This window comes from Notothenia rossii, assembly GCF_949606895.1.
Source record: "Notothenia rossii genome assembly, chromosome: 11".
Classification (NCBI taxonomy): Eukaryota; Metazoa; Chordata; class Actinopteri; order Perciformes; family Nototheniidae; genus Notothenia; species Notothenia rossii.
Genome location: NC_136910.1, coordinates 47,639,952 through 47,660,336, shown reverse-complemented (window position 1 = coordinate 47,660,336; position 20,385 = coordinate 47,639,952). Strand labels below are relative to the sequence as shown.

Here is a 20,385-nt window from a genome sequence, read left to right as displayed (position 1 = left end):
TCACACTGCACAGCCAAACACTGTAGAAATTACATTACATTGCATTTAGCTGACGCTTTTATCCAAAGGGATTTACAATAAGTGCGTTCGACGAACAAAGTACAAACTTGAAGAAAACAGAATCATATAAGTACATCAGGTTTCATAGAGCTAAAACATTTAAAGTGCTACTCAACAGGCTTTAGATAAGCCAGTCCTTTGTTAGTATGTAAGTGCTTTGTTAGTAATTCTATCGCTCAAAGTGGAGTCGAAGGAGATGAGTTTTCAGTCTCCCCCGGAAGATGTGCAAGCTATCTGCTGTCCTGATTTCAATGGGGAGCTCATTCCACCATTTTGGAGCCAGGATAGCAAACCCACGTGTTTTTGGTGATGGGAACTTGGGTCCAACTCGCAGTGCGGGTGCAGCGCGGAGTGCACAAGCTGGGGTGTACGGTTTAACCATGTCCTGGATGTAGGAAGGGCCATATCCATTCGCAGCATGGTACGCAAGTACCAGTGTCTTGAAGTGGATTCTAGCAGTCACCGGAAGCCAGTGAAGGGAGCGGAGGAGCGGCGTGGTGTGGGAGAATTTAGGAAGGTTGAAGACCAGACGAGCCGCTGCATTCTGGATGAGCTGCAGAGGTCGGATGGCACATACAGGTAGACCAGCCAGGAGGGAGTTGCAGTAGTCTAGATGACGAGATGACGAGAGCCTAAAGCGCTGTAAAGCTTGTATCTGCAGCAGCGGGTTGTAGCAGCGATGTTTGCAGTGAAGGACAGTTTATTATCTAGGGGCACACTCAGATTCCTTGCAGTCTGAGTCGGGGAAACAACAGAGGTGTCGATGTTGATTGTTAGGTCAAGAGTGGGACAATCTTTTCCCGGAAGGAAAAGCAGTTCAGTCTTGTCAAGGTTGAGCTTGAGGTGATGAGCAGACATCCACTGAGAGATGTCTGCTAGACAAGCAGAGATGCGTGCGACGACCTGGGTCTCTGAGCGGGGAAAGGACAGAATTAATTGGGTGTCGTCAGCGTAGCAGTGGTATGAAAAACCATGCGGGCTAATGACAGATCCGAGCGAATTTGTTTACAAGGAGAAGAGGAGGGGACCAAGAACAGAGCCCTGAGGGACCCCTGTAGTTAATTGACAAGGGTCGGACTCGGACCCTCTCCAAGTTACCCTGTAGGTACGGTCTTTGAGGTGAGGAGGGAAAGTGCAGAGCCTGAAGCTCCAAGAAACCAAAAGTATTTTTTTTCTGAAATGTTAGTTTCCAAATATATCAACCATGTCAGGCTCACTAGAGGGAAAAACTTCAACTGAAGCACAGCACTGTAATATTTCTATTTGATGAATCAGCGCATACATAAAATAAAGAACATGGAGTCTTTTTTGGCAGTTGTGGGATTGTCAATAAAATCTGATCAAACTCATGATTAAGTAGATTAGCGTTAGAGTTTTTGCCAGATAAACCTTTAAAAATTCTGGCCCTAACTTTGTTGCTTATTTAGTCATGAATATTTGATATTATGTAGAAGTACTTGAAATCAGGTTTCCAGGGCCTTTAAAGCTTTGCTCTGACCTTTAAAGATACTCAAATGTTGCTTAGAAGCCCGAAGGCTATGTAGTCTTTTGATAATCGATTTAATTGTTTATCATTATCCTGGGCATAAACAAGTGTGTTGACTATAGTGTTAAAGGGAATGAAAGACTAAAGAAATGGAACACTATTGTACAACTGCATTATATTCAGATGTGTAAAGCACTTCCATACTACACATAATATAGTGTGTACAACTGTGTGTGTACTAAAAATGCACTTGCATGTATGCACCTACCTGTGAACTGTGTAGTTAATGCATGTATGCATGTAAAAACAGAGTCAAAAACGTAATTCCCCCTATGGGGGATAAATAAAGGTCCATCTTCTAACTGGAGAACAAAAAACATTAGGTTCAGCCTAATAATGTTGCTTTCAACTAACCTAAAACAGTTATGTGAAATTTGTTGACATAATACATTATATAATATATATATATAATACATAATTAAAGTCAATGTTTTAGAGTTTTCAGTGTAGTTAGAAAACCTATTTCTGCCATAGTGAATCAAATGTAGACCAACTAACTGCATGAATGGCAATGTAATCATGAGGTAAGGTATTTACTTTTCTATTTCACCATTTGTATTGATTTATAATGTGGGTTACTTATGGTCTAATGGATTTATCGCTAGTCATGAACTTATAAAGTCTATTTCGCCACATCAGATTGGCCGGCCACTCAGTATTAGTAGCTACAGCGGATAATGGCAACTGATGACAGTTTGGCCTTGAATGGAGCTCTTTCCCCTGGCTGTCGGTTGTTGGTAATGGCTGAGGGAGCAGCGCAGTGGGCAAGTAAAGACCGTGGCAGGTAACACATCATTCTCCCCTGGTGGGGGAAAGGTCTTTCTTGGAAACTGATAAATGTTAATTACTCTACCTTGGCATGAGGCAGAGAATACAGCTGGAGCAGGACCAAATAATGAAGTGACTGATGAGTATCGGCTTGTTTTTACACTGGTGATTGTATAGTAGCAAACAAATGTGTTCTTGTTTTTTTCATAATCTGCAACTTGTTAATATCAAAAGAGACAGAGCAGTTGAGTTTTAATGCCAATGTCACACTTTTATCTCCAAGTTGTGGTTTATCAACCTTTTTGCATTCCATTTAAGGACTGGAAATAAACCAAATGCAGCAGGATTGTCTGTGTAAGGGGATATTTACTGCACACCCACAAAACCGAGTCGCATTTAAAAATGAATGAAGAAAACGTGAGCCAACAGAAGAGGTGTTTATTTGGTGAAGCAGCATATCCTCCATGCATTTGTCCTCGTTAATCCATATAGATCAGCAGCCCCTCTCCAGGTCCGTCCAATAGCAGCAGCAAGGATGTAATACAGCTAATCAATACTTCAGTGATTTTGCCCGGAAGAGAACACATGCTCTGTGTGTGAACCAGCCGTTGTATCCTCGAGACATACTAATAGGAAAAAAGCAGGAACCACCAATGGAAAAACCTTTCCTTTAAATGATCTCAATTAGAGTCAAATAAACCGACAGAGACAAAAAGATGAGTCCTGATTAGAGATATTCACAATGGTTTATAAAAAATCAGGTTCTAATTGGGTTTAAATGTGACGCTGAATTATCAGTACAAAAGAGTTTCAAGTGCATATGATAAAGTCAAACCCTGTGCATGTTAAACACGTAATGCAAGAACTCAACCATGACTCCCAAGCTATATAGAAAATAAAGTATAGAAAATCCAATCGCTGAGCTTTAAATCATGTTTTGTGCATCAGTGATGCAGAGCAGAAGCTAAGGATTACACTGATATGCTCTGATTCCACCCCTGGCTGCCTTTTTCTCCATAGTAATATCAGCTGAGTTATGATTGTTGTTATGGTACTCAGAGTCAAGCACCATACTACAGTGATGGAAACATGTTTTCTCGAAAACAGATGTGAAATAGACAAAACGTAGCTATAACATAAACCTGAAGTGTGATTTAAATTGTCCAAGAAAGTCTTGTGTTTCAATGTCCAGCTTTGGCGCCTGTATCGGAAAGACAACAAGACGTTTTCCCTCCATTTTCAGGTGCCAACAATTAAGCCTGGTATTGAGGTCATAGAAGAAAGAATGTGTTGCACCTATCAAATCATTATCAACCATTGTACTATTCAAATGAAATAAAAGTTATCATGTGTACAATAATAATGTGATTATGTTTTGTGTTTGCTGGTTATGTTTGCCACAAATCACAGAAAACTGCCACACTTTGAAGAACCCTGGTGAGAAGAGGGATACATTTTAATGGTACAAAAACTATTTGCTATAGGCTATGATAGAAAGGACATACTTGTTTAATGTTCAGTAATTAAGTCCTCCATAGCCCACCCAACAAAGGTCAACGCGCTGACCACCATTGTCAACGAAAATGTGCCTTCAAGCCAAGACAACGGCCATTTTCTGCATTTTTCAGATAATTGTAAAACATAGAGTTTTATTTCTAAAAGAAAAAGAAAGCTGTTAGATGAAGAGCTGTGGGCAACATGCTGCACACTTCAAACTCCTAAAGGTAACCATCTCATTTCACTGATCTTGCTGTTGTGTGGAGAACTACTCGTGCCAACAGGAAATCAGATTTGAGGTGCTCATGGCATGATGGAAAATGGCCAATTTGTTTCAAGCCTCATCCGTTTGCTTGGCCGTATAAATAGATGCAGATAATGCTGCTGTATTTCTGACAGCGTTTAACAGTGTTTGCTGACCCTAGAGAATGATCTAACCTGTGTGAACCACCTGTAAGCATGAGGGTTGCAATATCAAACATCAGATTCAAAGATCAGGATATCAAAAATAATAATAATTCTGAAATCGGAAACTGAAATATTATATTATACAACGATATAAGTTGTTAGTAAGCAAGAACGGCAGCTTATTATAACAATTATAAAGGGTTTTTAAACACTGAAAAACAGGCTTAAAATGGCAATAGTCTTCTTTTCCATTCTCTGAAGACATGTATGCGTTTCAGTTTTCTTTTCGGTGGGACATGTTCGATGTCACAGACTGCTACTGTAGGTGGTTCCATCTTTTCTATATAAATATGTTACTAATTCAATCTGAATTTCAAACTCTAAAACCAGAGTTAGCCATTGTTGAAAGACTTCCAAAGAATTGTTTTATTTGGTTTCTGTCCAGTTTCACTGAAGTCTGTTCTGTGTTGATCAGCAAGCTGGTATGCTATGTACATTATAACGATTTTCCAAATCCCCTTCGATTATATTTGTTGTGTATTGACTTTGCATTAGAAAAGTGTCAATTGGCGTGTCCATCTGGATGTCATGATTCCATCAATGCCAACAAATAGCTGTGACTACTTCATACTGTCACAGGTATGAAAATCAATTGTAACCTTATCCTTTAACGACAAAAGCAATATATAATTGGGTGTCAGTTAGTCTCAATGAGAATGAGAGAGAGTCTTTATAGACAACTTGTGCATGTACTGTACTGATGGAAAACTTTGTGATGCGATGAATCAGCTTTTTGACAACATGTTTACTTCCTGATGATCCACTTCAATTTTTACGCTTTCTCAGTGACTTTCAGTGACACTCTTGTCTCTGACCTCGTTGGTCCTTCATGTGCATTATGGAATATCTAAAAAGGCGCTTCACATTGAGAAGGAAGACGTACCCCACAGCAGCATCTGATCTTTTATTCATAACATATCATTGTGCGTCTGCCTCTGTACTCTGATTCATCAGCACATTATGATATTGTTTTGTTTGTGTTGCTCCTGCTGTGAGAAGGTCATAAAACCATTTTTGTTTTAAATCACTAATCAGGTCAGCGATCCCTTTATAAACATGTGCGCATGTACAGTACTGTGGCTGTCTGTGTGAGGGAGAAAATATGAAATATTATCATCAGCAACACATAATAATAATAATAATAATAATAATAATAATAATAATAATAAATGATATTTATATAGCGCTTTTCTGGGACTCAAAGACGCTTTACAGTGTGAGGGAGGGTAGACAAACAAGGACAGGCAAAAACAAACAAAATCTACTGACTCATTCCCCTGCTCGCTTTCTTCAACTCTCTACGTAGAGTTCAATATTCACTGCATTATGGAGAAAACGGTTTTAACGGCTAAATCTTTTGTTGTAAAAACTTAACGGCGCAGCTGAGCCCCGAGCTAAACTGCTCAATTTAACATTTATAGAGAAAGAGCGTGGTGATTAATACTGCACTTAGCCCTTTAATATTCCCTCCATGTTAGCACTCATGCTGCTGTGTTAGGATGTATAGGTCAGTGGTGGAGGAGATGCTTTTGTTACACTCCACAAGTGAGCAGACAAGCTTTACTGACAACACTACTTCACCCTAGGAAATCCCACACCGGCTCTTAAACGATAGATCTCTGTGTACGGGCTCTAACGCCAGCAGTAAACAGCAACCAGTTCGAACATGGCGTGTCAAAAACAGAGCTACAAGAAAGCGCTCATATTCTCACTGCGTCAAACGATCCATTGTTTTCAAAAGAAATATTGATTTTAGCTACTCCAAAAATTAAGAACAATTTGAAGGAGGTACGACCGATTCAAAAACTCATTTATTAGGGATGTTTTAAAGGCTTAACATAGCTATAGAAGTGACATTTAAAGACTCAATAGCAAGCTAAAGGGACCTGAAACTTAGCTGGGTTTCCTGTAAAACTGCAAGATCTGAAAGAGAAGGCCTTACAAGCTTTGACTTGTTGCTCATGCAGCCTTTCTGGAGAAAGAAAACACAGCTTAATGTGTGTGTGAGAATTAATTGGTATCAACCACAGATACAGTGCATAACAGCTGTGCCTCACTTATAGCAGATACAGTATGCACCTTGCGACCCTAAGTTACTGTTGCAGTCATTGATGATGTTTAATGGACAATTACAATGTTTACAGTTAAGCTTCTTGCACAGGCACATTTTTATATGAGAGAATTCTTAAGAAAAAAGTGCTCCTTCTATATACTGGCAATATATATATATATATATATATATATATATATATATATATATATATATATATATATATATGTATATATAGCAATCTTCTTGGCAAGTGCCAAGAAGATTGCAGCTGTAACAACCCAGAGCAAAAGCGAGAGACATTTAGAGCCAACTAAGTGACATCCTATGGGAGTCCGCTCACCAGGAGGTAGACGCCGGTTAAAAATGTGTCTGAATGGGGGTCACGCTGAGTCTTCCCTTCCTCGAACACCGCCATCAGATAATCTGTTTTAAGTCTATATTTGCCTCTTTCGTCAGTATCGTATTAAACACTCACTGTGGGAACTTTTTGGTGAAACAGGATGATTTCAGTCCTGTGAAATCACTCCACTGCAGCGCTTTCATTATGTTTTTACTGCAATACTGCATGTTATGTCTTCATTGGACAAGAATCAGAAATAAGTTAAATTGGTAATAGATACATTTTTAGCTTTGAAGCCATCTGGTTGCCTTGGAACAAACAATTCTGTTCAATAATAAACAGATACAATGCATAAAGAAAGGGTTATTTGCAACAATATAAAGTAGATATACCTTGCTCAAGACAGACATTTAAATGTTTTGTATTTTAGGCACGCAGCAAGTGATCTCATCATAACTCAAGTTCTTATATCACAATCCTTACAAGCGGCAGGGGAACATAGTAAAGGTCAGAGCCATGGCGTCCTCAGAATATTTCTGTGACTGTAAAACCAAGTTAGAGGCAAACTTGGTGAAAAGAAATAGAAGTTAATGGGAAAAAAAGTTTAAGTGTGCAGAGAAAAATTAAAAATACTTTCAAGAACTCTGTTATCAGCTGGTGACACTTTTTTGTAGACAACAACAACAACAACCTAATAATAACACGTTGTGGGAGACATACAGTACTTGGTTCCATAAACAACATGCAGGAAAAACTAATTATATTTCTTGATTTTCATCTTGATTGACAGGCCCAGAACCAAGATAGTAGCTGAAGTCTGATGTGATGAAGCAAGTCAGAGTTGTAAAATACAGCAACAAAAACCGTGCACAATCCATATTTAAGCAAACTCCAAAAATATGCTATATGGGATGCTCTCCTTATCTGCTATAATTTGATAGGGAAAAAAGAAAAGGGTGTCTTCTTTGATATCTCATTCTGCTTGAATGGTGCTGTTGGAGCAGAAAGCATGAAGAAATGGAAAGGATGAAGGAGGGAGCGCTCTCCCTCTTTCTTCTAAACCCACAGGGTCCCTCCATTCTGCCGCTGATGGCCTGTAATTGGTGTTTAGCGCTGTTGTGGAGAGGCCTCAGCTGCGGGAGGCTCCTCTGGCTGCCTTTCAACATGTCACTGTTTTCTGTGTCCTATTGTGGCTTGTTCCCTTTTCTCTAGAGAGGCAACGTGTACGATGGCATTTGAGGCTTTTCTCCCAGCAGGGGAAAAAAAAAGGAAAACTACCAAAGAATGTGCTCTATCGTACTTTCAAGGTGTGGATGGGTAGATGCAAGGTGCAATATTAAAATAACATAAAACATAGTTCCACTTAGTTCAACCTTGACCAACTGCAATAACAATGATGCTTATTGATACATTAATAATAATAAAGATGATTCGGAAATGGGTAATTCCGCATATTGAGTACTTTTACATTTGATAATATAAGTACATTTGGATGCTTATAGTTACGTGTTGTACTCAAAGGATCTAAAAAAAGAATTCAGGGAATATCTTTGATTAAACGATTGATTCCACACAGCTCTCAACATGTGATGCCTGAGCAGGTGGCTAGCAAATCACGTTGCTAACAGCAAAAACAGCACAAAAAAAGGTCCATAAGCAATGTTTCCATTGTTTGCAGTTAAGGTGTGCAACAATGTTACGCTATGGCAACAATGCTGTGGTATCAGGACAGCATTATCAGCAATAACCACAGTCAAAGCACATTGAAGAATGGCAGCCAATAGCCTTTCACAGACGATAACAAGCGTACGTGCTAACAAGCGTACGTGCTAACAAGCGTATGTTCTAACATGCGTTTGGACCAGCAAATGAACAAAGAAGCTTGTATTTTAACACACACACACACACACACACACACGTGCACACACACAAACACACACACACACACACACACACACACACACACACACCCCCACACACACACACACACACACACACACACACACACACACACACACACACACACACACACACACACAGATAGTGTGACTTCATTCACTCCTAGAAATGTAAGGTGAAGCAATATCAAATGGTGGGCATAGAGGCAGATAATGAAACACATCTTGTAAGACCCCCTACTTTATTGATGTGTAAGACTAAATTGCTACAGTATCCCTTTAATACTGTAATGGTACTATTGCCATATGCAGTATTGAGGTTGCATTTCTTTAATGTTAAAAGGATTTTATTGGAGAAAGTGTTGTAAATGTGAGAAGTGACAGAGAGACAATGTGACCTATTTTCTAATGACTTCAAATTATGCGGTGATAACCATTTTTTACAGTTCTACTCAAGCAATAGATAATAGAATTATCATTAAGTCTTAACGCCACGGACGAAGCCACAAGCAGTTTTTTTTTACATAAATCAGCCTTGTTCAGCTCCCAGATGTTCTGAAGCAGACTATATTTCTGCAGTATTTCCTCATGTCGGAGCTGTGACTCATAGAGCTCACTGAGGGCAGCAGCTTGCAGTCAGAGGCGCCCCATAGGTGGCACTGTTGGTTCTCATGATGGACCCATGGCACAACAGGTTGCACAGCTCCTCTTCTCTGATCCCTGGACTGGACCCAAATGATCCCTCCAGGTTATGGGAGTGGTAAAATAAAAATGTAATTTGCGCTGTTTTGTATTCTTGATAACCACTTAAAACTGAGAAGGGTGCCAGTTAATCATGAAACTTCCTTATGTCACAAAATTCAGATTGCATATTGTACCCTACTGTGGATGTAACAGGAAGCTCCATTTATCAAAATTGCCTTTATGTTTAGTTTATGTGTCTAAAAATAATGCAGTTTAAATTCATGCTGTAGGCTATGACTTTACCTACTAAAGATGCACATCTGCAGTGTTTAAATTACGAAATATCTATGTGTAGACTAGAGTAACCAAACCAAGTACAACCAAACATATATTTGCACATGCGGTGTACATCCCCTTTCTAATTTCCAATCAACTTTTTTTTCCTAAAATGTTTGAGACTTGGACACAATTTGCGATCCCCATGTGATATCGCCGGGACTTCGGTGGCACAATACTTGCTGACGTGACGCCCGCAGACCCTCTAATTTGCCAATCCAGCCCGGTGTGCGCCCCCCCCCCCCCCCTCTTCTTCGCCACCCCCCCCACCCCCAGTTTCTGCACCAGACCTCTCCGTGTCCACAATCACAGGGCGCAGAGCGGCAACAGATCCTGGAACAGCTTCACCACACCGCCAGTGAATTGCGAGGAAAGTTGGGGGGACTATTTTGTCAGATATCGGATGTGCTTACATGTCAGTTGCCAGATGATTTGGATCGATGTCAATCCAGCACTCTATGAAAAAGAAGAAGAAGAAAACCACAAGCCGCGCGTGTCATGAGAGCTCTTGGGAAAACTGTGATTTTAGAGGACTTTTTTTGCTCTTATCGTTGATGAAATGATTGCAGCCTTATAAGAAGAGACGGGTGTGTTTTTAATGTCAGTATTGGATGAGACAGCGGCGCCGTATCCTGTGCAATAAGAGAAATGGTAAGAAAACGCCATCAATGTAACTCTTATTTCCATTTAAAGATGTTAATGTTGCTTTTTGTAGCTTAGAACCAGTGTGCAAAAGCCGAGATACAGAGGCACGCATTATATGTTCACGTGTTTTTTTTAAATGTTAAACATCCTGGGTGCTAGGGTGAGACTGGTGACAGACGGTTTGTTTTACGCACCCGAAGGCACCTGTTTTATCCTCACAAATTAACAGTTCAATCATGCACAGTGCGAAACATGCAAGAAAGAGCCATGTGATAAGTTGATTTAGTATGTGAAAATCTATATTAATGTGTTTTTAGTGGAAGATATTGACCGTGCGTTCGTTTCTGTGATGACAGGTGGTGTCGCACGGAATACAGCTGTTTTTTTTTTAAATGGAGAACTGCTCACAGAGGATAAATTACGTGCAAAGTTGTGCGGCTTTCTGCTGAAGGAGTTATCCAGCGGCATCTCCCCCCTCCCTCGAATAAACATGGGTCCAAGGCGAGACATGGGACTGTTTCTGTGCGTGGGAATCACCGCGCTCCTCTTCCTTTGCACAGGTAAGACCCCAGAGAAACCTTAGCTAGTGTCAACGAGCGCTTCTGTTCATACAGCCCAAACATGAATTATGGAAATTAGGGGTAATGGTCACATAATAAGAGCCACTGTAAAGGCATCGACCTTTTATAGAGGGATTTTATTCAGTGTGGAATATTTTATGAAATGCAAATGATTTCTTTTTTTGCCATGAGGATATGAGACATATAATTAGCTGTAAGCTGCTGTGGCAGAATACAAAATGACTTGTAATATTAACATGAATGAACTGTGACAGTTGCCTGCGGAGTGTGTGGATTTTGGGGTGTTGTAGCATGCACTTTAATGAGATGCAGTGTGTGTGTGTGTGTGTGTGTGTGTGTGTGTGTGTGTGTGTGTGTGTGTGTGTGTGTGTGTGTGTGTGTGTGTGTGTGCGTGCGTGCGTGTGAGAGAGAAACAGAGAGAGAGAGAGAGAGAGAGAGAGAGAGAGAGAGAGAGAGAGAGAGAGAGAGAGAGAGAGAGAGAGAGAGAGTATGGCACTGCGGAGCACCAGAAACAACAACAGGCTGCAAACACAACTCAGAAAAATATGCACTACAGAAAAATAGTGCCTTTTTTTTGCAAGTTTTAGCAGTGCTGTACTTCGAAGAAAAACGTGTGTGTGGGTGAATTCTATGTGTATATTTGCGTTTTTGAGTGTGTGCACCCATATGTATACATTCTGGGGTGTTTCTGTGTAAATATTTGCCTCTGAGAGTATGGATGTCATGTTTGGGTGTTTTGTATGATTTTGCAAGTTGCGTGGGCTTGCACAGACCTGCAATCACAGAAAAATGCATATGAAAAATAGGTGTTTATCCCTTGCTGTTTACCTGCCAATCAAAAGCAATTGCAAAACATAATTTCACTATACTGTGTGCATTTAGTGTAAACTATTTATTTATTTGTGTAATTTGTCCATTCTTCCATTTGTCTATGGTCCCATATCTTTTTAAAATGCCATCGTTGAGATCTGGGAGATTTAGGCAGCCTCTCTAAACCATGGTCCATTAGCATCAATAGCAGTCAGATTAAATGACGGATTGAAAACAAACATTTCAGCCATATTATCTAAAGCTTTGTGGTTGGGGAATCAAAATATATGCTCATGGAACAAATAAACTGTTCCTTTATAATAACAAGGAGAAAAGCCACGTTCAAGATTTTTTGCAGTTAACCCGACAACCTTTGGGTGACAACACTGTGTTCAATACACCAAGCCATGGAATGGTCCCACACATAACCCCCCATTGAGGCTGGCCAAGTGAAGTCAATTTTATTTTTACAGGCCAATATCACAAATCACCCATTACCTTTAGGGGGTTGACAATCTGTACAGCAATCAACCCCCTTTGTTCTTTTATGCCCCTTTCACACCAACGCGGTTCCAGGGCCAGTTCGGAGCTAGAGCCTGATAAGCACCGTAATTTCCCGTTCACACCACAGCAGAGCCGGCTCTTTTCCCCGAAAACCGGTTCTTACCAAGCTCCAAAGAATTGTCGGTCTATAAGCAAGAACCGCTTACGTCAGAGTCGGGGGCAGGGGCAGGGGCGGGATCAACCTGAGCAACAGTTTATGGCGAGTAGCCCACGGCAAATAAAAGTTGTAACAAGCAGCAGCGCTGAGCAAAGTGACTAGAAAGCAACCACACACTTTATAAAGTCAGGCAACACTAACCAGGCTTCGTGTGATTCCGTTTATTTGTACTTTGCTTTGACCATCCGTTCACTGTTATTGATCATTGTGGAGAACAGGCAGACGTTTTATTTTGTATTATGGCAGCTATCGGATGGAATCAATGCACGGGCTGCACAGGTTGTCATGTCCAACTATCACAAGTAGAATCATAATGAAAAATACGCCGGTAAAATGTGCCTCTAGAAAACAGCTTATGCCACAATAGGATAGCAACAAGTAGTCAAGATAGTCAGTTTAGCTTTGATTGCTATGCTAACATCACCCATTTTATACCAAAGAAACTTTCATAACAGCGTTGTGATGCCAAACAGCGTGCAGCACTCGGTAAATGCCGTTGAAACACATTAATAAACAATGAACCACGGCACCCCCCCATTGTTGTTGTTGTGAGCGCCGTTGGGGAGAAAAATCAGCGACGTAAACGGTGACGTCATGACGCAGCCGTGGCAGCACCAGTCGGGCTCTGGGCGGTGTGAACAGAACGGGGGCTGAAAAGAAAAAGCGGTTCCGGACCAGAAGAGTGCAAGCACGGAGCTAGAATGGGAACCGTGTTGGTGTGAAAGGGGCATTAGACACTCACTTTGGTTGAAGAAAAACCCTACCCCCCAACAAAAACGATTTAACAGGTCAGAAATGGAGAAACCCTTTAGGAAAGGAACTGAGGATGTATCCTTCTCCCAGGATAGACAGCCATGCAACTGATCTTGTGTTCAGAATAGACCAACGTAATAGAATACAGTCAATCCACATGACCAAAAGGATGCATAGAACTCGAACATGAACATGAGTGTGTCTGCGACCTACCAAGCATGAAGGTTCAGACAAAAGCTCACAAACACTCTGAGTGCAGTGATGCCTCCCACAAGAGAACAGCAAACGGTTCATGACTCTGGCCAGGGTATGTGAACCTGACAGAGAGAAAGAGACAGAGAGGCTGAAAGAAGATGAATATCCTGGAGGATGGAGATCCAGATCTGATAAGTGGAATGAAACACAGACAGAGAGTCTCTTCTCTGGCTGGTCCAGCACGGAGAAGCCCGAGTTTAAAGAAGGATAGAGGGAGAGGGAATGGAGACAGTGAGTGAGTGAGAGCGGCAAAGCTATGCTTGTGGGACACGGTGGCTTTCAGGAAGTTAATATTATTCTCATTGGCAGGCCAAACAAGGACTGTAACTACCTGGCTTAAATAATACATTGAGACTGAGACTGACCTGCCAGCTGGATAATGAAAGAATAGGGAAGTAATTGAAAGTTAAAGCAAAGAGATGGCGTTTAAAAGGCCACAACAGAATTCAGATTTTCTTTGGAAGATTATTCAATAAGAAGGCAGTATAATAGGAAAAAAGGCTTAACTTCTTCACTCTGGGGACAGACAGGAACCCTGTACTCTGAGAGAAGAGAGTCCTACTTTTAGAGTATAAGATATAAGGAAATTCAAGAAAGAAGGGGCTCGCCCATTTACAATTTTGTAAGTCAACTCAAGCCCCTTAAAGTCTGATCTGAAATGGTCAGGAAACCAGTATAGGAAAACTAAAAGTTTTAGTTTAGAGTCTTGCAGCATTCTCAGGCATTGAAGATCTGTAGTGCTAGAACACACAGTAGGCATCACAGCCAAAACATACAAATAATTCAGTCTGGATGATTCAAAGGCGTGAATTATGATCTCTGCATCAACAGCAGATTTAAAAAAAAGAAACCTTATTCAAGCTACAGTATGTTGTGTAGGAGGAAGAAGGTGATCTTGGTGATATTGTATTTGCGGATCAAAAGAGAGGGTTACATTTAACGTAACACCAAGATTGATCTTTGGATTTTAATCGATTAAACTAACAAGAAACAATGTCTTAATTAGTGAGCTGTAGATGTGCAGGTGGGACATTTATTTAACCTTTACAGAGACATGCAAGCAGTTTCCTTTTGTTGCCAGTCTTCGTCCTAAAGCTTTCTTCTCTGACGTAGTCTTCTTATCTAATTTGTGTTTTTATCAACCATCTACCTATTTCCTAATGTAAAAGAGTGAATGTGTTTCTCCAGTGTTAATTTGGGAAGTAAAAACAGGGTAAATACTGGCCCCAACCTACTAGATTTGTACAAGCAATAGGTAAAAATATGGGGTGAATTTGGTTTATTGGAATAATTCCTTAAATATGAATCAGGATTACAAAAATATCAGGTGAGTGTGTCTTTTTACTAGGCGAAGTACACAGGTTGGAAACATATGGATCCATATCTCACTGGTTATAGTCAGCCACTTAATCTTTACAGGTGAAATTGCAGAGGAATCCAAAAATATTCCATCCTGTCAGTCAACCCCCCGGGGGGGCAGCCCCTCAGAGGATATTATAACTCTCCAGCCATCTGATTGCTTTCACCGAGAGGTTCTAGGTTGTCTTTTTGAAAGGCTCACTGACAGGCACATACTGTAGAGTATACCTACACAAACGTTCTGTCAGACTGGCCATCAGGACATTTGGAAATACTCCATATAGCCTGGTATGCTATAGGATGGGATGCATTTTTGTATTACATAACAGATTGGACGATTGTCATCTCTTAGTCATATAGAAACAAAGTTTCAGGGGTGAACAACTGCCCAGGAACTATTTCACAGTGAGCCAAACTTGTAAAAGTTTCAGAATTGGAAAACTTTATGAATTCCTCAACACTGCACCAACCAAACGGATCATTCACATTAGTTTGGGCTCAGAATATGGCAACCCAAAATGTCAAAAGTCAAAGTCAACTTTATTGTCAATCTTTCAGTTTGTTTGTACAGACAGAGAGATCGAAATACCGTTTCCCACAATCCTGAATAAAAATATATATAAAATATGTATAAAATATGTATATCCTATCCTACACAATCAACAGACACATTTATACATATACACATTAAGATAAAAGCACAATAATCAATATATACAAAAATAACAGTCATTTCAATATCTTTGGGAATGTACATTGTCTGTACAGTACATTGAATAGCTTTACTCACCTGGTAATGTGAGTTGAATGCCAGGGATACGGGGCGCTGTGCTTAACAAGAGTGGGAGGATTTCTACTCAAAGTTCACCTGCTCTTTAGTATGTGTGGGCACCCAGCGAGAGCGCATTGCATGGGGAGGATAGTTGAAAAGTTCCAAAACCAAAACTCATTTAGCCTTAATTTAATAATAGCTCTCTTGGTTTCCCTCTCACACACACCCAGACACACACAAAACCAAAATCACCGTAGCCTGAGGCATTCGAGAACAACTGGTAATTTAATATGTATGATCAGCGTTTAGGAGTCTTAGCCCCAGAGTTTAATTACTTTGTCAGAGTGATGCAGATGGCAAAGTACTCTAATACAGCCATTGTTTATTAAACCCTATTGTTAATAAACCCTATAGTGCACTTTTTTCCAATCTGCAGAAAGTCCAATTATGCATTATTCAAAGATTAGGGAGCTAAATCACTTGATCAGTCTTAAGGAAAGATTGTGGTTAGGATTTATTTAAAGGATGGGAGGTGAATTTAAATTCAAGTCAAAACGCTACATGTTTATCAAGCGTCCCGACCTGCACACCCACACTTTCTGCCTCTCAACATAAAGGGCTCCTCCTGCATCAGAACTGAGTGTTGGCAAATTGTGAGGTGTAAGAACATAATTTCTAGGATACTGGGTTATTTAATGGTACAATTTCCAATGGAGAAAAAGAGGCTGAGAAACTGGAGCAACATTATACTCCTGAATAGTCGAGACTTCAGTTATTATACATAAAATATGGAGAAACAGAGACGGAAAAATTAGTGTTTTGCTAATATACACAGCAAAAGTCCTTCTTTATCCCTAGTTTGTCATCGAGTTTGTGTCACTGTTGGACCATGTCTCCAGAAAATGGAACATTTATACTGTTTCTGGTGCGTGATTCTTACCACTTCAGCTTTATTAACGGCTATCTTGTTGAAAGCCAATTCAGTTTGCAATGTTTGTTATTCTGATTAATTTTCTTTCAAAGTAACATTTTCCATTTGAATCGTTTTCAAAATCACCGTCAATGAACTGGGACGGAAGTAAATTCAAAGCTTCAATCTGGTAACAGGTCAGATCTGTATATAAAAAAAAACAGATAACAAAAAAAATGTTCTTCTGAATAACCAGTGCAGCCTTGACCGGCATCTGAAAACCCTTTGAGGCTGCGGGGGATTTTACACGACCGAGGTAATTCTTTGAACTGTTATACCTCAGCTTTTACAGCAATTGTTTAACAGTCAAAAAAGGCAAAAAAACATGAAACTTAAAACATGCCAATTTTAGTGGAGAGGAAGAGCTTGGAGTGGTCCTGCATACACATTAAGGCTCTGAAATCAAAACTTGCTTGGAGAGCAAAGTCTCATGGGATATTACTTGTTGGCTGTGAGCATCTTCTGCTTTCATTCAGGGGAGAAGGTCTGGCTCGGTACTTCTGGGCAGCAAATTCTGCTGAAAGTAAAAGGAGAGGCCTATAGAATAAGCTGACTTTGTTGAAAATATCATGAAAAGGGGTCCCACCCCTTTGGTGAAAAGGCATTTCTAGAAGCTGTAATAACCATTACCATAAAACGAGAACTTGGATATGCCACTTGAGGCCACGACAGGGAAGCCAAAATTAAGTCTCTTAAACACCGTGGGTTGTTCCCAAAACAGAATAAAGTACAAAGGCAAAGTCAAAGTTTATCACACTTGAAAGAACACATTTTGTTCATAAAAGCAAGAGCCCTCTAGAAAAACACACATATAATAACAATCATTTCCCAAACCCAGTGCACAAAATGTACTAACACTACATGAAATGTTGTATTATGGGATTACACTCTCTTTAAAAAAAGGAATCCAAGAGCAGTGGAGGAAAAGCTGAACCAGGGAGCCTTATGTCATACTATATGTGTCATAACAAACAAACACAAAATCATATGAATTGTAAGTAAAAGGTCATGTAATGAAACAGCGTTGAGTAAAAATGTGACCAATTTTCTGGTGCTCCACAGAGCAACCCTATTCTGTGTTCTGTAATAAATTCAATTGAATTAGGTTTAATTATTTAACAGGCCCACTTGTAGTTATATGAGGACATGACAGCCTTGTTAGTATAGGGGCAGCTTCTCATGTAATCACTGAGTTGTAGTTTAGTGTTGAATTATACCTCTATGATGAATGTCATTATAGTTCAATCTATTCAGTACATAGGTCAAACATATAGCTCTGGAACACAATAAAGCCTGAGCGTATCCCGATGTAACCAAACATAATCATTCATTTGGACATATTTGTCTGTCAACCTTATGAATAGAAATCCAATATTCCCTCCCATTTTAGCTCTGTTTTGGTCTCCACCATAGCCGGATGAAATATCTGGGTTTTAGAAAGCATGATGTCCCGCCTGCCATGTGGATTTTGTGGTATTGAATCAGCTGCCTGATACTGCTACAACAAATTGAGGACGATAAGGCTGGACATTGAAAAGCAGAGTCTAAAAACTCTTGGGGAAAAAAAATCGAGACCGCTCTGAAGAACATATCAATACTGAGGGATCCATTTTTGACTGTTTTTCACTATGAGCAGTGCATTGCTCAGGGCAGACAGTTATTTGATCCATTGTCAATATAAATATATTGATATGTGCGGCTTCAAAATCAAAAGTAAAAAGACGGGGGAACGTTTGAAAAAAATCAGTAGCTACTAGATTATGAATAATATATCTCACCATGAGTTGTGATTCAGCTATTTAATCACTGTTATGTTTGTCAGATTATAGGAGAGGTTTTCTTTTGTCTTTCAAGGTCCACAAGTACAGATGGGTTTAGACATAAAAATGTTTCTTACTGAAATATATTCACTGCCAATGTTGTTTCCAGCACTTGGGTAAAGATGTGCTGTGTAATACTTCAAGTTACAATACAAAATAAATCAATTCCTCTCTTATACGTGCATACACATATTGGAGCTATTTCAGTCTTGGCGTTCAATTATAAAATGTACTCGTCATGTTAATTTGAAAAGGACAGCTTTATATTATCTTTCTGTCAAAACGCCCTTGCTGCAATTAGTAGTGCATAAATATAATTTCTAGGTGACAGGGTTGGGTTGAAATGCTTTCTCCCCTGACAGCAGGAAGTTCATATAAAAAGCCTTACCATGGCAACCATGGAAATACAGAATTGAAGCCGGAGATGGAGAAAACAAGTCAGTAGTTGATGATATACAGTATAAGGAATATAATTAGAGTTGTTTATTGCACTCTCCTTAAATCCTGAGTGAATGTGTAATGGGAAAATAAATTAAACTCTATCATGGGCTTAAAGTATATGAGTTATGATGACCCAGAAAAGCAGCTCTTCTTAGGTTTTTTTTACACACCTTTTTTGGAAATGAATCACTTTTAATGGATTCATTGGATTTGAAGCACATCTTGGCCTCCTGCTAATAAACCCTTTAAAACAAATCCACCTTGTAGACCTTATGTCTTTTGGAAAATTCATTGAGCATCCAATATTCAAATACGAACATATTATACCTCCAAGGATTTAATCATTTGATACAAACAGAAGTAGACCTTCGTAGTGTTATCTCCGGGATACAGACAGAACACTTTGGAAAAGATGGCTGTTTCATTATATCATAAACAGTGGCAGGCATTGAGAGTGACTAATATGGATGGTGAGGTTTTGTTCACTCTTATTTAGCTAATGGCATTAGCTGATGTCATTAGCTGTGTGAGTTAAGTGATTGATAGCAAATGACTTTGATGATGCGCATTGATTGTACTGTACTGTTCCATCACTTCTCTCTGTGCAAGGAATTTAAATGACAGGCATAACGCTGCACTTAATTTTTTTCTAGATGTGGGCGCTCACTTAGCAGTGCAATGGATCATCATAAAATGGCTGTTTACAGAAATGTATTCCTAGTTTTTTGTGCCTTTTGCTAAAAATAGTGAGCAACAAATGTAATTTCCTCATTGTTACATGCATCAATAAAACATATTTACAACATAAACTTCCATCTTCACTGAAAGCACCCTCATTATATTTAGGAAAAGACTGTTTTGGTATATTTAAAAATATTATAAAAATGGGAAAGGTGTGGTAGGAATAAGTAAGTAACTACGTAATTGCCGTAACTTTGTACAAAAGTTATTTGAGAAATAAATACATTCTGCTTTCATACAAGACTTCAACAGAGGTCTCTTGGGTAAAAGTCAGGTGGATTTCGAGGCATCCATCCACCCGTTTAAACTCTTTATGTTTTCTGTTTTACAAAAATGGATTCGGCTAGATAGAAATTAATTTGTGGAATACACTAATACAAATTACAGTGGCAGGCAAAGCTACCTAGGATTTATGAGTAAAGCCTGAGTTTTATATTAAAGTGGTATTGATGATGCCTTTAAAAGACCAGGCTGGTCTGGGGCTTCAATATTAAAATACTGAAGCACACATTGAGTGAGAACCTGATGATTCAGAAAGGCTTTAGATAGCATGACAAATGAGGGGGTTTCACTCCTTATTCCTTCAGTTATAGGATGTCTCATAAAATTCCCCTTAAATCCATAGGATGTAATCCAGTGGGGGAGAAGAGATGCAAAAAGTCTCTTTATTTTCCCCAAGGTTTTGCTTTACAAAACGGATCAAAGCTGGAAAGGATAAAAAGAAGAATATAATCGATATACGACAGCGTTAGGATGAAACATTGACGCACTTTCCTCTTGTTTGGAGAATTGGGAATACAGCGTGCCCAACCATGTCTGGCGCATGAAGATCCGTGCTGATGCACCCCGACACACATAATCACACAC

The 20,385-nt window shown here is 39.6% G+C and overlaps 1 protein-coding gene across 1 annotated transcript in view; it reads left to right on the top strand.

Annotated features, from left to right (window-relative positions):
• The first annotated feature begins 10,071 nt into the window (after nt 1-10,071).
• The window catches only part of LOC307025463 (transmembrane protein 132D), a 134,733-nt gene continuing 124,419 nt past the window's right edge, over nt 10,072-20,385 (top strand). The window contains exons 1-2 of the mRNA XM_079660160.1: nt 10,072-10,301; nt 10,652-10,855. Of these exons, the coding sequence (XP_079516286.1) occupies nt 10,262-10,301; nt 10,652-10,855 (244 nt within the window). The 5' untranslated portion in view covers nt 10,072-10,261. The remainder of the gene's footprint in view (nt 10,302-10,651; nt 10,856-20,385) is intronic.